At 39.7% G+C, this 14501-nt stretch overlaps 1 protein-coding gene across 1 annotated transcript in view; it reads left to right on the plus strand.

Annotated features, from left to right (window-relative positions):
* The window catches only part of LOC128424952 (membrane-associated phosphatidylinositol transfer protein 2), a gene marked incomplete in the record, with an annotated part of 53208 nt that extends 43618 nt beyond the window's left edge, over positions 1-9590 (plus strand). Inside the window, 7 exon segments of the mRNA XM_053411401.1 lie at positions 308-424; positions 972-1088; positions 1225-1373; positions 2218-2367; positions 3225-3408; positions 3497-3625; positions 4084-9590. Coding sequence (XP_053267376.1) covers positions 308-424; positions 972-1088; positions 1225-1373; positions 2218-2367; positions 3225-3408; positions 3497-3625; positions 4084-4452 — 1215 coding nt within the window.
* Positions 9591-14501: the final 4911 nt, after the last annotated feature.

Here is a 14501-nt window from a genome sequence, read left to right on the forward strand (position 1 = left end):
CTAGTGCAACCAGCAGCTGACAGTGAAAAAGTTTACATGCAGCTAAAATTGATATGCCAGTTTTGAGTCTTACCCTAGTTTTGATAATATTGGGGATATAGTTATTAGATAGTCCGTGTGCAGTTTTATCTATATAACCTCAGATGTTAATCATGATATTTCACACCATTTCTTATAATATCAAATAACTAATCAAAACTAAGTACAAACTATTGAACTTCAATGTGATGGGAACTACCGAAAGAGACAGAAACCATCTCTGAGAATATTGTGTGTGTGATGTTTTCTTTGATCCTTTTCTTTAAAGGTGATGAGACATGAGAACTCCAGTATTTTGGAGCTGGACGGCAAAGAAGTGACTGAATTCACTCCGTCCAAGCCTCGTGAGAAGTGGCTCCGCAAGAGGACTCATGTTAAGATTAGAGTAAGATCTGTGTGTGTTTCTAATGCAACTCCTACAGAGAATGTTCTGGACTAAGAGGAAATACCGAACTACTTCATAACCTTTTTTTCTCATTTAGTTAACTCCCAAAGTACACCCATTGCTTATCGAAGAGAATACAAAGTAAATTACAGAATTTTATACTTGGTCTATTTAAATATATCCGTATTTGTTTTCCTTCGTCTTAACCATTTCTCTGTACATACTGTAACATGTAAATTACCCCTTATCTTATATAATGTTTTGTTATCTGTTCCTTTCTTAAATATTGAGAAGTAAATTTTCTGTAAATTTCTACTTTTTTCAAACTGTTACAGTGATGAGATGATCAAAGGATATAGGTTTGCTTTCAGAAATATTGCAGTATTAGTAAATAAAGTACGTTAATACTTGGTTCTACATTTATATAGTGTAAATTATAAAGGAAATTAGGAATAAGGAAAAATAGATGAATGAATGAATGAAACTGGAAAGGTAAAAGTTTGAAAACCTAACTGTAGTCCCTGTTTTGCCCTCGTCTTGGTCTCAGAACGTGACAGCGAACCATCGCGTGAACGATGCCGTGTTCACGGAGGACGGAGCCCAGATGGTGACGGGACGTTTCATGTACGGCCCTCTGGACATGGTTACCCTCACTGGAGAGAAGGTAATGACACACTCAGCTGTGATGAACCAGAAAAAATACACCAGTTATGTCATCAAGTCATCGTCTGTGTCTCTAAAGTCATTCGGCAATTCAGTGTTGTGCTGAAATGATCCTTGCGGTTTCCTTTTTCTTGCAGATTGACATCCACATAATGACCCAGCCTCCCTCTGGAGAGTGGGTGTGCTTTAACACGGAGCTCACTAACAGCAGTGGACGTGTCTCCTATGTCATCCCTGAGAGCAAAAAGCTGGCTGTTGGCGTGTATCCTGTCAAAATGGTGGTCAGGTATGATAAATCATTGATATCTCACGTTCAAAAAACTGTTGTTTTATATTATCTGTTAATTACAGAATATGGGCTATACAAATAAAATGTGATCAAATGATTGATTGATACACTTCTGGCTCATTTTCAGCCAGGGTTGTGGTAGCAGCTCATTGAAAGTATCTCAAGAGGTTCAGTTGTTGTTCAGGTCAAAACTTAATAACAAAATGGGGAAGAAAAGTCTAGACAAACAGACAACATTTTCCCATAACATTTGCAGAATGCAATTATTTCTGGTATTGTTTGGACTTTTGAACCATTTGCAGGAAGGTATGAAAGCATTAAACAATAGAAGTCTAAAATGAAGAAGAAGCAGAGGGAAAGTCGACTTCTTAGATGCACTTATTTCAACAAAGTTAGCGAATACAATAGGCGTCCCGACAACATGCTTATGTGAGATGCACTTCCATCTACGAACCAATCAATGTCAGGTAGATGGCGCCCATGTAGGTGATGACGACAGACTTTTAAAAATATCTTGTATTTAAAATTTCTGCTGCTGCCTATGTATCCTGTTAAGGCCACAGTCAACCCATCTTCTGATGGCTCTGTCAAGAGAACACTCCCATGTAGGCATAACATCTAATGCTGCTTCTATAAACCTGAAAATAGGTTCAGAGTTCTCCAGCAGCTTCCACAAACAACAACCTTTGGGTTGTGGTGGTATCAGTAATTGGTAGAATGAATGTATGGCCACAAAGAGTGCAGGCTGCCCTGGGTCCACAAGGAGATGTGGCCACTGATATCTGATCTTAACTTTTCATTTCCATCTCTCGCTTCCTCCCTTTTGCTGTCTCTCTACCAGGGGTGACCACACATCTGCAGACAGTTATCTAACCATTTTACCACGGGGGACAGAGTTTGTAGTGTTCAGTATTGACGGGTCATTTGCTGCCAGTGTGTCTATCATGGGCAGCGACCCAAAGGTTCGAGCTGGAGCTGTGGATGTGGTGAGGTAAGGATCAGAACTCCCTGTAAGACTATTCTGCTATAACATGAAGCTACATAGCAGGTGTCTAGATAAATAAGTTATAAAGCACACTTGATCAAAAATATGCTTTGTGTTTATTTGAAAACCACCACCAATTATAGCAAATTTCTAACTTTTCTGAAGGAGTTGTTTTTTTATCTGTATTAAAAAGGAACTAATCTCAGTGGAAATCTGTAAATCTGCAGTCGATGTGTGTTGCTGCTGAAAAATGTAACAATATTTTAAGCTTGATATTGATCATGGAGTTCCTCAAGGAAGCAATTCGGACCCTGTTCTTTTTCTTTGTACATACTTCATCTGCGCAAGATTATCAATCACAGTAATCCCTGTTATTCAGATGGTTCAGGATTATCTGTTTTCATATTTTGATTACTGTCCTATTTGGATGAGTAAAATAAATACTCAAATAAGAGACTCTGATATACAGAGGGCATTTTCTTTAGTTTGCTCTCTCCTAACAGATTGGGTCTTGGAGTGATTTTAGACTCGCATAGGGCTAAAAAGTGTTTTCATCTTAGGTGTAATGCTTAAATCAGAGCATTTCTGACTGAGAATGAATAGAAATGCTTTTGTTACAAATTGGTCAGATATTGCAATTACCTCTCAAAATAATTACATAAAAATGTCTAGAAAAATTTGAGATCACATCACTTTGAGATAACTGCACTCTCAATGAATGAAGACTTAATTTTGTATACTGTTGTACATTGTATGTACGCTGCATGAACGGTACTAAATAAATCATGATAATTCTAATAATCTATTACTTATTGAATCCATTCCTCGCAGCATGAACTCATAATCATCTCTATCATTTCCAGGTATTGGCAGGACCTGGGCTATTTGATAGTGTATGTAACGGGTCGTCCTGACATGCAGAAGCAGCGTGTGGTGGCCTGGCTCTCTCAGCACAACTTTCCTCACGGAATCGTCTCCTTCTGCGACGGCCTGGTTCATGACCCCTTGCGACACAAGGCCAACTTCCTCAAATCCCTCATCAACGAGGTAAGAGAGGCGTGGCGGTGTGCGTCTGAGGCCATGATATAATTATATCACTTGAAGTCTCTAAAATCTGACCTTCCTCTCTGATCAGGCCCACATGAGGATCTTTGCAGCGTACGGATCCACCAAGGACATCTCGGTGTACACGTCTATCGGCCTGCCTCCGTTCAATATCTACATAGTGGGAAGACCCACAAAGAAAATGCAGCAACAGTGTCAGGTTAGGAATAAATCAGGAAGTTACATACATGTGCTCCCATTTACTGAACAACGCAGCAGACAGTGAGAGCATGACTAGAGGCCTTTAACCATTTCAAATATAAATTGTTAAAAAACATCTGGGACTCTTTGACTCCCATGACAGAAGAAAATCACATGTGCAGCTGGAACATGAGCTAGGAGCTTAGCAGTGTACTGGGTGCTTAGACTGAGGACGAGTTACTGATAAATAATGTACTCTTGTAAGGTTGAATGTTTCCCAGCAGGGCCCCTCCAAAGGGTCAGAGGGTTAATCTGAGGGGTCATGAGTACTCGCATTGTACTTGTGTGATCACACATTTATTATAATCTGTTTTTGACAGGATATGAAATTTAAAAATTATTATTGTGTGTATTGGTGCTTTTCTAGCTGTCTGTAGGGATTATAAAACCAAAGCTGACTGATCATGTTTCTTCCAGTTCATCTCGGACGGCTATGCTTCCCACCTGTCCCAGCTGGAGTACAACCAGAGGTCTCGTCCCGCCAAGTCCACCAGCGCCCGCATGGTCCTCCGCAAGAGCAGCTTCGGCCTGGGTGCAGCCGGAGGGGAATACCTCCGTAAACGCAACCACATCTTTCGCACCATCACCTCTCAGCAGCCGGGGGGAGCTGGCTCGGCCACCCCCAGCCAGCCGGCCCGGACTGAGCGTACACTGAGCCAGTGCGAGATGGAGCGCGATCGGGGGGTCCCAGCAGGTGCCCAGAGAAGTATGAGTATAGCTGCAGGGTGCTGGGGCCGCAGCGGGAGCACCAAGGAGGGCAGCGGAGGGCTACTCGGCCCTAAATGATTCGAATGAGGGGCTGAGGTGTCAGAGGCCTGGGCCACCATGATCTCTGGACGAGTCAAAGGTGGGATGAAGAGGGGAGAGCTTGTATTTTAGAAAATCAGAGATAGGTGAGGGATGTGGCAGACACAACACACTGATTGGGTCAGGAGAGAATGAGGATAGGAGAAAATAGAAGGGGGGATACTAAGGGATCTGTTCAGGAGGAGTGGACTAATCAGGCCAAGTGGGATCCAGCGAACAAAAGACGATTCTGTAGCATGACTCTTTTACAGTAATACTTTTTATAAGATACGTCACTAACTATTGAAAAATGACAATGGAAGGATTAAGAGAGATATTGTAAGCCTTAAATTATTCTCGTATAACGGGACCCCCTCCCCCCCCTCCACCCGTCCACTCCCCACTTCCTGAACACACCCATGCCCAAGCATCCACACTCATGAGCTCAGGACGAACTGCAGCCCGACTCATCTTCAAACAGTCGAGCGCGGCGATGAGCTTCACCTCTGTTTCTGTCCCGCTGTCAGCCGAGCGACACACGTTTCAAACGCAGCATTGTCTGGCGGAATGAGTCGCCTCACAGTTTAAAAACACAAAGAAAAGGAAGGCAAGAAGAGATGTGAGAAATAAAGATTAGGGTCTCTCAAATCACCAAAATCTGTATGACATTTTTCACTTTGACCTGTTGTGGTATTTATCCGTACAGAGAGCTTTGCTGTCATTGTCCAGAATGTGAGATATCTGTCTCTGTCTGGTTTTTCATTGGAAGGTCTCCACTGAGGAAACTATCCCAATGAGAGGGGATTCATCTGTTTTTTAAAGAATTATTCTTTTTAGCCATATGAGGGCAGCAGAGAAAGCTGTAGACAACACTGATATAAAATCACAACTGTTTCTGACATTAACAAACCCTCATTGATATAAATGGGGTGGACAAAACAATAGAAATAGGCTTCCTCTCTGTATCACACTGTACAATTCAATAGTATCACAAACTGATCGCACAGGTGAATCACTTCGTCTGTAAAACTGAACCAACTGAACCAATATAACCTTCTTAAAGGGAGGATTTACTTTTGTATTAGACTAGATTAGCTTTACCTGGACATGTCTAATAAACTGCAAAATGCGTGTAAGTCTTGTAAAAAAAAAATCCTCCGTAAACATACAGAGCTTTAATATGAAATACTTAAATTAGAAAGGCCCCCAGTAGACCTCTGCCAACAGTCCATTTATTGAACCGCATTTAAATTCACAGGCTCCACATTTTTATTTTGATCTTTATCAACTTGCACTCACTGTTGAATATCAGTTGCTTGAACATGCCAGATTTATTTCTCTAAGAAATCAATGAAAATGTTTGGAAACACTAAAAGAAAATGAAAAGTGAGCAGCTCCCTGATCCCAATGCACTGCATGAATGAATGGGTTATTTCTTGCCCAACACCACTTCTATCAGTCAGTAGTTTTTGTGTAATCCTGCCTAGAAAAAGACAAACACAGACAAAATCATATCCTCCTAGCTGGAGGTAATGAAAAAACAAGACAAACACAAAACCCTCCACAGTCATTCAACACATTGTTAAGCAGTTTTTTCTTGGTGAATCCCCTCAGCTGTTGTTCTGGTGTGAAAGCAGAGACTGACATCTCTAAACCTGGGCACAGACCTGCAGAGCTAGATGCCACAAAAGGTGAAAGATGAAATCATTTAAATAATTTTTTCACAATTTGACGGCAAAAACAACATTGTATCAGAGAGGAAAAAACGTCTTGTCTCGGTCATAAAACTGTTCATCTCTGACTCGCTCCAGTTTCCATTGAGCCGAGTGAGAGACTCTGTAGTATGATTCCCTTTCAGTGTGGCCTCTGGCCGCCCAAGGCCTTAATATCCAACAAGACACTTACTCCACAGAAGTAGCAGGAAGGGCATGCAGCATTAAAGCAACAAGCGGAACTCTGTACAGTCCACAGCAACAATCCCTTTATATAACCATCTGCTTGCAATACCTCTGAAGTGTGCTGCTGCTGCTGGTGGACACTCGGGTGGTGTTTCCCCGGCTTCTTGCTCTTTCTGCTCGATATCACGATATCAAACAGGATGGACCTGGTGTTTCCTGAGTTTCATCTCAGGCTGGACGCTCGCTGGAGGCAGAGGCAGGACTTTCCCTCGCACAGACCTGTGACTTGTTTCAGTATTTCTACCAAATGGGCCGACGAGTTGGCCGGAAATGATTCAGCATGAAAGTTAAAAAGGACGAATCTTTCAGTGGTAAATGTATGTGTGGGGGGGAATCACTGGTGTCCTAAAACATTACTTTTGTTGCTTCTGTCTACTGAGCTGAACTGTGTATTCTCATTCGAAGGGGACGAAGAAGACGAAGAAGAAGCGCTTCACACCTCTAAAAAACACAATGTGCAGAAAACTGTTAGATTTTTCCCCTCATGACACCTTTGCTTGTACAGGATAATTTTTCAAGTCTTTCTGGGGGGAAAAAAGTCCCATGTGCAACTAGAACCATCACTCAGTGGAAGGCCGCACCAAATTACACACAGTCATAAACATCAGTCCTCTAAACATGCCTGATCCTTTTTATTGAAATCCATGAATTATTGCCTGAGAAATCAGTGACAATGTGGAAGAACGTTGATCTTTCAATGTTATAACTCTGGATCTGCCCCCTGATCCTGATCTGCACCAAAAGTGAATGGCTTCCACCAGGTTTCATGGAAATCTGTTCTGTTGTTTTTGTGTAATCTTGCTCACAAACCAAGCAAGAAATATACAGAAGGGGGAATAAATAGGGTAACGAAAAACAGCTTTTTCTTCCAGTAATCATTCCCCGTGATTATAGTTTCTATGCCAGTGATGGGGAACAAATTCACAGTTGGTGTTTCATGCAAAAATGTTTACAGTGCATTGAGAACATAAAATCATCTTTTGAATACACAGAGAAGGACAAATTGAAGCCAAACTAAAATGACAGAAACCATATTTGAGAAAAAATTGTTTGACATGTACTTTGACTATTAGCTTGACCCATGTCCCATTCACCAACATGGAGAAGGGGCAGCGTTTATGACCAATACTGTAGCAAACCACCAGGGGGCGAACAAGCTTTCATAGGGTCCCTCTTTATAAGCAGCCATTGGTTTAAATTTGCACATTGATAGTGTTCACGGCAGACAGAAGTTGTGAACTGTCCTTTAAACCCATGAATGTGTGGAGCGGCCGTGCCCTCGTGTCCTCTTCCGTTAATATGCTGTTGTTTTATGCTCAACTTCCACACTGTGCACGAGTGGGTCTGTTTCCACTCTGTGTGATCTGTGATGTCTTCAACCCGCCTCTGAAGCCAAAATCATTCTCTAATACTGTAGTTAATCAACTGCGTAACCTCATTGTTGTTATTTTGCACTAGTTTACGATGGAAATATACTGTAGTTACCATCTTATGTTGCTACACCTCTGTATGACACTTTTTTTATTTATTTCAGGGTAAACTGCATGTGCAGGTACGCACACGTCTGTACATTTTGTCAGTGTGTGACGAAAATGAAAGTAAATGTGCCAAACAGTGAACAGACAAGTATTTAGTCTCTGAGACAGCCTGAAGGTAACAGGAGCGTCTTTTCCCCCACGACATCTACGCACATGGATGGACATACGAAGATAAATTATCTCAGTCAGAAGGAATCTAAATATATGAGTATTATGTATGTTCAGATTTGACTGAGTTATAACTCCCTTAATTGGGGCGGGCGGGGGCTAAAGCTTTTTAATTGCACTTGGTCACGTTGGTATAAAGAAACCTGTGTGATTAAATTCCAATTGAGTTTAAAAAAAAGCCACTCTGTCAAAACGATACCTCTGCCCCCGTCTTGTTTTTCGACTGTATCAAAGCTTTCAGTCAGACGGGGACGATGTGTCTGTACTGAGAGCTTCTCCATTTAGGGATTTTGATGACCACATCTTTTTAAACTGATACTGTCCATGTCTGATAAAGTACAACATTTGAGTCTGTCTTTAAAGCCTTTAACTGAGGGCAGAGATTGAGGGAGTCTCTGTAACCATGGATGACAAGCTGTTTTTCGACCTTTGCATTGAGTCCCTGTCGTGCTGCGGACTGGGTGCAGGGTCAACTTTTAGATACAAACACATTTGTCCCCTTCAGCCGTTTGGCTGCTGAGTTGAATGTTTCCCCGTTTGGAGCCATGTATGTGTCTGTGTACATAGTGTAAAGATGTATATGTAGGACCTATATGGTTGAGAGTTATTTATTTACCTACAGATCATGATGTTGACTATGGAAAATTTCAGGTGAAATATATTTGAGAAATATGTAGCATTTTATTTTGTCACTTTGGCGGCCATTGAGGCGACGGACCAACACAGGAAGCTTTTAGTTTGGACCAGTGCAATATTATTGTTCCAAATAACCAGTGTCACAGGAGGAGCACAGTCCGCACCATCACAGGCTCCACCCACAGTCGTGTCCGAGCTACAGTCGACCTCTGCTGCCTCTTTACAACAACTGCTGAGGGTTTTATAGGACCTACTGTACCTATTTTTAAACTGCAGTATTTTACACAACCTTTGAACTGGAAGCTGCTTTTTCGCTCAGCGGTGGGTGCATGGAAAAAAGTAAAACCCCACGATTAAAGCAGCTCTATTTAACAAGCTGTTGCATGTTGTTCAGTCAGATTGGAACTACGTAACCGTCATGCTTGACAATAAGAGAGCAGTAATGCAGCCTTTACGTCCTCACTGTTTAATGAATAGTATATCAAAAACATTCTGCTGGTTATATTTGAGATTATTGCAATTATTCCCACTTTTGGATAAAAATACAATCTAAATATTTACCATTTATGAAGGTGATTTATTTACTGTTAAAGGGAATAATTTGATGTACTGGGCAATTCGCAAGTGAGATGAGAAGATCAACACTATTCTGCTCAATATGAAGCTACAGGGAACATCTGGTTAGCTTAGCATAGCATAAAGACTGGTAATAGGGGGAAACTGCTAGCCTTGGAGCCTGGCAACAGGTCCAACACAACCCACTGTAAAATGTGTTACATTTTTTGTTTTAATGCTTTTCTTGTCAAGTATGTTTTAATAAAGAATGGTTTTAATTGTACGACATGAGGACACAGTCTGCATTTTCATTTAAGAAAAACAAGGCAAGAGAATATATAAGACATGCTGTCCAGTATTAATAAACACACACAAACACACCACCCTTCCTCGATTGCTGCTCAGAACATATTACAGAATAGTGACCGATTCAGTTTCAATTTTGATGTAAAGAATATCAGAGAATGGTTTGAAGTTGTTTGTCCAATGTCTCGGGATAGAGAGTGAAACTACTACTACACTGTAGTTCTTATACATCAACATCTATAATGCTAAACTAATCTGGTGCTCGCAACTATTTGCAGGTAACCCTGTATCCCGAAATGTCAAACTATTGCTTGAATAAATTACTTTGAATTGCAAGTAAAAATCCATGAACGTTTGGGTTGCCAGGTTGTGAAAAATCTCTTGTCAGACGAGTTTAACCTCTGATTATGGAAAAGAGCTGATTAATAGTTTAACATGTATTGTCTTAGTCTTAATGATAAGAATAATAAAAAACATTTCAGAACTGTTTTTTTTTATGAAAATCACTTTATACTTGATCAAATATACGAATAGTAGTTTACCTTGTAACCCATATTAAAGTTATCTGTCAGGGGACCAGTGAAGAGAGGTCAGAAATGTGTCACCATCTGCTCTTGGACTAAGTGAATTGTGTTTTTCATTTTATCTTAAGCCCAAAATTGTTATATATAAGGACACTTTAAAAATTTTATTTATTTTGGATAAAGTCCTGCAGTATAAAGCATCTGCACTTACCGGAAGTTAGTAATACATGATATAACATATCATAACATAGGTTTTTAACATATTTTTTAGAGTAATATTAATGAGGAAAAGAAAAGGTGGCCCCGCTGTCTCGTGTTTTATCAATCAATGAATCTGATGCTGAAAGATCTCTCCCACACTTTTGTGTTGCATGTGTGGGTGGACACACAACGGATGAATCAGCTAAACATCAAACAGACTTTACACTGAACAAAGTCTGTCCTGCCTGTTGAACCAATAAACTAATTTAATTAAATAACACATGTTGCCTTTTTTGCACAGTTTTCAGCCATGACCCGAATTTTGTCAATTCTCTACATTTGTATTAGATTTGACCTGTTCTTGCTCAGCGGAGGCACTTCAAGAAAAACCCTTTATCCATCAGATTTCTTTCACTTTCCTAAGATCACGATCTATCGGTTGATCTCGACAGTCTCCACTGTCAACCCCTGAACTCTCTGGACTCACTGGGAACGGCAGAGTGTCCGCTACTGGCGGCGGAGCTGCTGGTTTATCTACTGCATTGTATTAGAAACAAGTCGTTGTATGTACTAATCCAAACACTACGGTGTGAAGACTTGCATCGTCCGGTCTGTCGATAACAATCAAAGCACGGTGAGATCAGATGAATGGACTGAGAAAGTGAAACGCTGGAGTGCTTTTACTTGAAGTGTTGCACAAAGTGTTGTAAATAGGTTTGTGTCATAGACATCTGTCTTCGTCATCGTGAACAAGTTTGTTGACTGGATCAAAAGCGAGACCAACTGAGCTGAGAGACCGGACAAATCTGTCGTAGTTTAGGAAACATTTTTTTCGAAAGGTTAGTTTGGCATTAAAAAAGAAAAGAAAAAAACTATTTAATTCACTAGCGATAAAACCAAGCATTTACTCTGAGTCCAGCTTTGAGTCAAAAGAGGCACCGTTATAAACTCACAAAGCGGAACCTGCCAGACAACATGGAGATCCCACATCATTTCAGTAGGACTGCACTTCTCTCTCTCTACGTACACCAGATGATCAAACCTTGTGAGAAAACTGCGTGGCTGCAACAAGGCTGTGCCTTGTCTATTTGAACTTACAGCCTTCATTTTTACCTAGTGATGTAAAACATCTTACAGCAATCTCCTGTCCAGCTCCTTTTCCTCTTCTAAACTTTCTCAATAAAAGCAGCTGAAAACTTTCCATCCATCATTTAACACAGTATCACCTCTGCTTTACAACAATCTGTATTCTTCACCTGTAAACTGACTGTGGAGGAACTTTCATCACTTTACCGTTTGAGCTCATGTCCTGTGCAGCTCTGCTTCAACTCAAAGTCATGGACAGTCCCTTACTGTGCAAAGGAAACAAAGTATGTGACGTGTTTACCAGATCGGAGGTTCCCGGCTGGACACGTGTATAATCTCGGGATGGGGAAGAACTGAATCCCGTAATTAGATATTCATCAAGGACTTATGGGGATATATTGGCAGAAATTGAATATTATAATAAGAATTATGTTTTAATTAGTATTTACTGGACTGAAACATTGTTAGATTGTTCGCTCGGAATGAATCCTTTATATCTGCATTGGGAGTGGGATCTCTTCCCCGGAGTCAGAGAAACCAAACATTGGCTCTATAGGGCTTTCAAGTTTTTGGCGACATCCACAATACTACGTTTTAGTTTTAAAACGCAGTGTTGCTCCACTGAGTCCTACACACGGAGCCTTTAATGCATTTCCTCTTCACTAAAAGCCTTAATTGAATACTGCAACAGTTTGTAACCAGTAAAAAATTTCACATTCCTCAGCCAATTTATTTCTCCATAAAAATGCAGCTCTTCTCTCCACCTTTCAGAGTCGTACAGTGCAAAGCTGTTGCATACATATATTTATATATATAAATATGAAATTCAATCAACATAATACATGTATAAATGTTCCCTTTATACGTCTGCAGAATATAACTGACGTTTTAGAGGTTAATCATGTTCAGAAACCAATGACACAGCTTTTATGAATGTAAGTTTCAGGCAATAATTCTATGTAGATTTAAGAGCTGTCGTAAGGAGGACTCGTCAAATTTAGACATAATGTGTGAACAGAACTTTATTAAACTCCAGCAAGTGTCTCTGGTTGCAGGTCTGATGAGCTTGGGCTCTCCCTGTCAGCAGATTCAGCTCCACATGTTGATCGAGCTGCTGAAAACCCACTGGGATGTCAGAGGACGTCTCCGCTTTGAAAACCTTTGATCACGATCATCCATTGAACCCTAACAAAGACAGGTATCCACTCTACATCAACACAAATGAATAAGAAAAGATAATTAATTTATAATCTAGAAATAATTTGGCCCATAAAATAACTGAAAACAGAAAAGGCTCGTTTTGATGTGTCTAAATCAAATGTCATGTTTTGTCCGACCAACTGTGTAAAACACTAACACTTTGACTTGAGGATGTTGTAAGAACATGAAATACCTTAAAAAAAAAAATATCTGAGAAGTTGTAAATAATTGTATACTTTTCTTTAGAAAAAATTAAACAATAAGTTACCAAAAATAAAAACTTCTTTCAATCAAATGATTTAAGAATATATTTCAATATCTCTAACCAAAATATCATTGATTTTTCTCCCTTTTCTTACACATTAATCATCTTATGACCCCTTACATTCATCTTGCGACCCTGTGGAGGGCCCGACCACTTGGTTTGAAGCCATTTAATGAGTCACAGAGAAAAAAAAACTGTCACCCATCTTTTAGAGTTAAGCCACAAACTGCAGAGTGTCTGAGGTTAACCAGAGTTATTTCTGACCTCCAGCCATCAGCAGTAAATCACACTGTGACTCACCTCCTGCATTTTGATCCCAAAGGATTCAGCTCGGCCTCCCAACAGCTTCAGAAACACAGGAGTCCTCACTCAGGCCTTCAGACAGGTGCTGGTGCCTTGGTTTAACAGGCTGTCATAATTGTTTATGTGTCTGTGTGTTGTGTTTCTATGGTAGCTGCTACATGTGATTAAGCATCTTGCTTTTGATTGTTTTTCAAAATAAAAAAAGAGAGTCCTAAATAGTGCTTAAATTAAATGATTAATCAAGAAAATCGGAACTCAAAAGTAGCTAGCAATAAATGAAAAAAAATAAAACTCAAAAAGCCTAGAAAATACTAAATTCAAGTCAAAATATCTGCTGGGAAAAGATTATTGCTTGTTTTACTGAAACCGTTTGTCCACTCATGGATTACCACAAATATCACTAACAACTAAAATTGACCCAGTATAAGATGGGGTTGTACCATCTTGTGTGTCTGGCAAGTAGTGTCAATTGGTCTTTTTATCAAGTAGTAGCCTGTGCTAATGTTTTTTTTTGTAGTAGTTTTGCATCTGTTTCTACTTATCTCTCTTCATTAGATAAGATTAGATTCAACTTTATTGTCATTGCACAGTACAAGTTATTATACAACGATGTTAAATGGGCACTTTGCATCCGTTAGTCCTAGTTTTGCTTCAATTTATGCAATTTATTGAATTTTTTCTTTTTCTTTTACATTTTGACTTTTCTGCTCAGCTGACTAGTTTTCTGTTGTACTTACAAGTTTGTATTTGCGTGATGACACTCCTCTTACGAACAATACTGTATATTTTATTAGATCATATCATTGTTTTATAATTGGTTGTGCTGATTTAACGATTTAAGCTACTAGATTATACCAAGGAGTGGTAACTACTGCCCAGGATACAATTGCACCCTCTTGAGAATGAGTGTATTAGAGCAACCTGTACATTTATATATTAATCCAATGCTGAATTTAAAAACAACATTTTTCTTACTGTATCAGTAGTTAGCGAAAACCTACAAAAACCTTAAGTATAACATTTGAACGGAACATTTTAATACTATAGAAAAATTTGCTTTATAAAATATTTATGTCTTCCAGAAGAAGCCCATTTTGGCCGAGTGCCACAGGAAAAACTGGACAGTTATAAAGACCAAGATAACAATCTTTTCTTCGGTTTCTGAGCCATGGAGTTAAATTATGGAACTTCTTGACATAAAGCTGACCTTCAACCCTAGGATGTGAAATGTCATCTCTTCATCATATATCCTATTAAAATTGTCATAATTATTTTAAAGTATGTTTTGTGACATCGGTGATCCTTGACC

The sequence above is a fragment of the Pleuronectes platessa genome, chromosome 19 (assembly GCF_947347685.1).
Source record: "Pleuronectes platessa chromosome 19, fPlePla1.1, whole genome shotgun sequence".
Lineage (NCBI taxonomy): Eukaryota > Metazoa > Chordata > Actinopteri > Pleuronectiformes > Pleuronectidae > Pleuronectes > Pleuronectes platessa.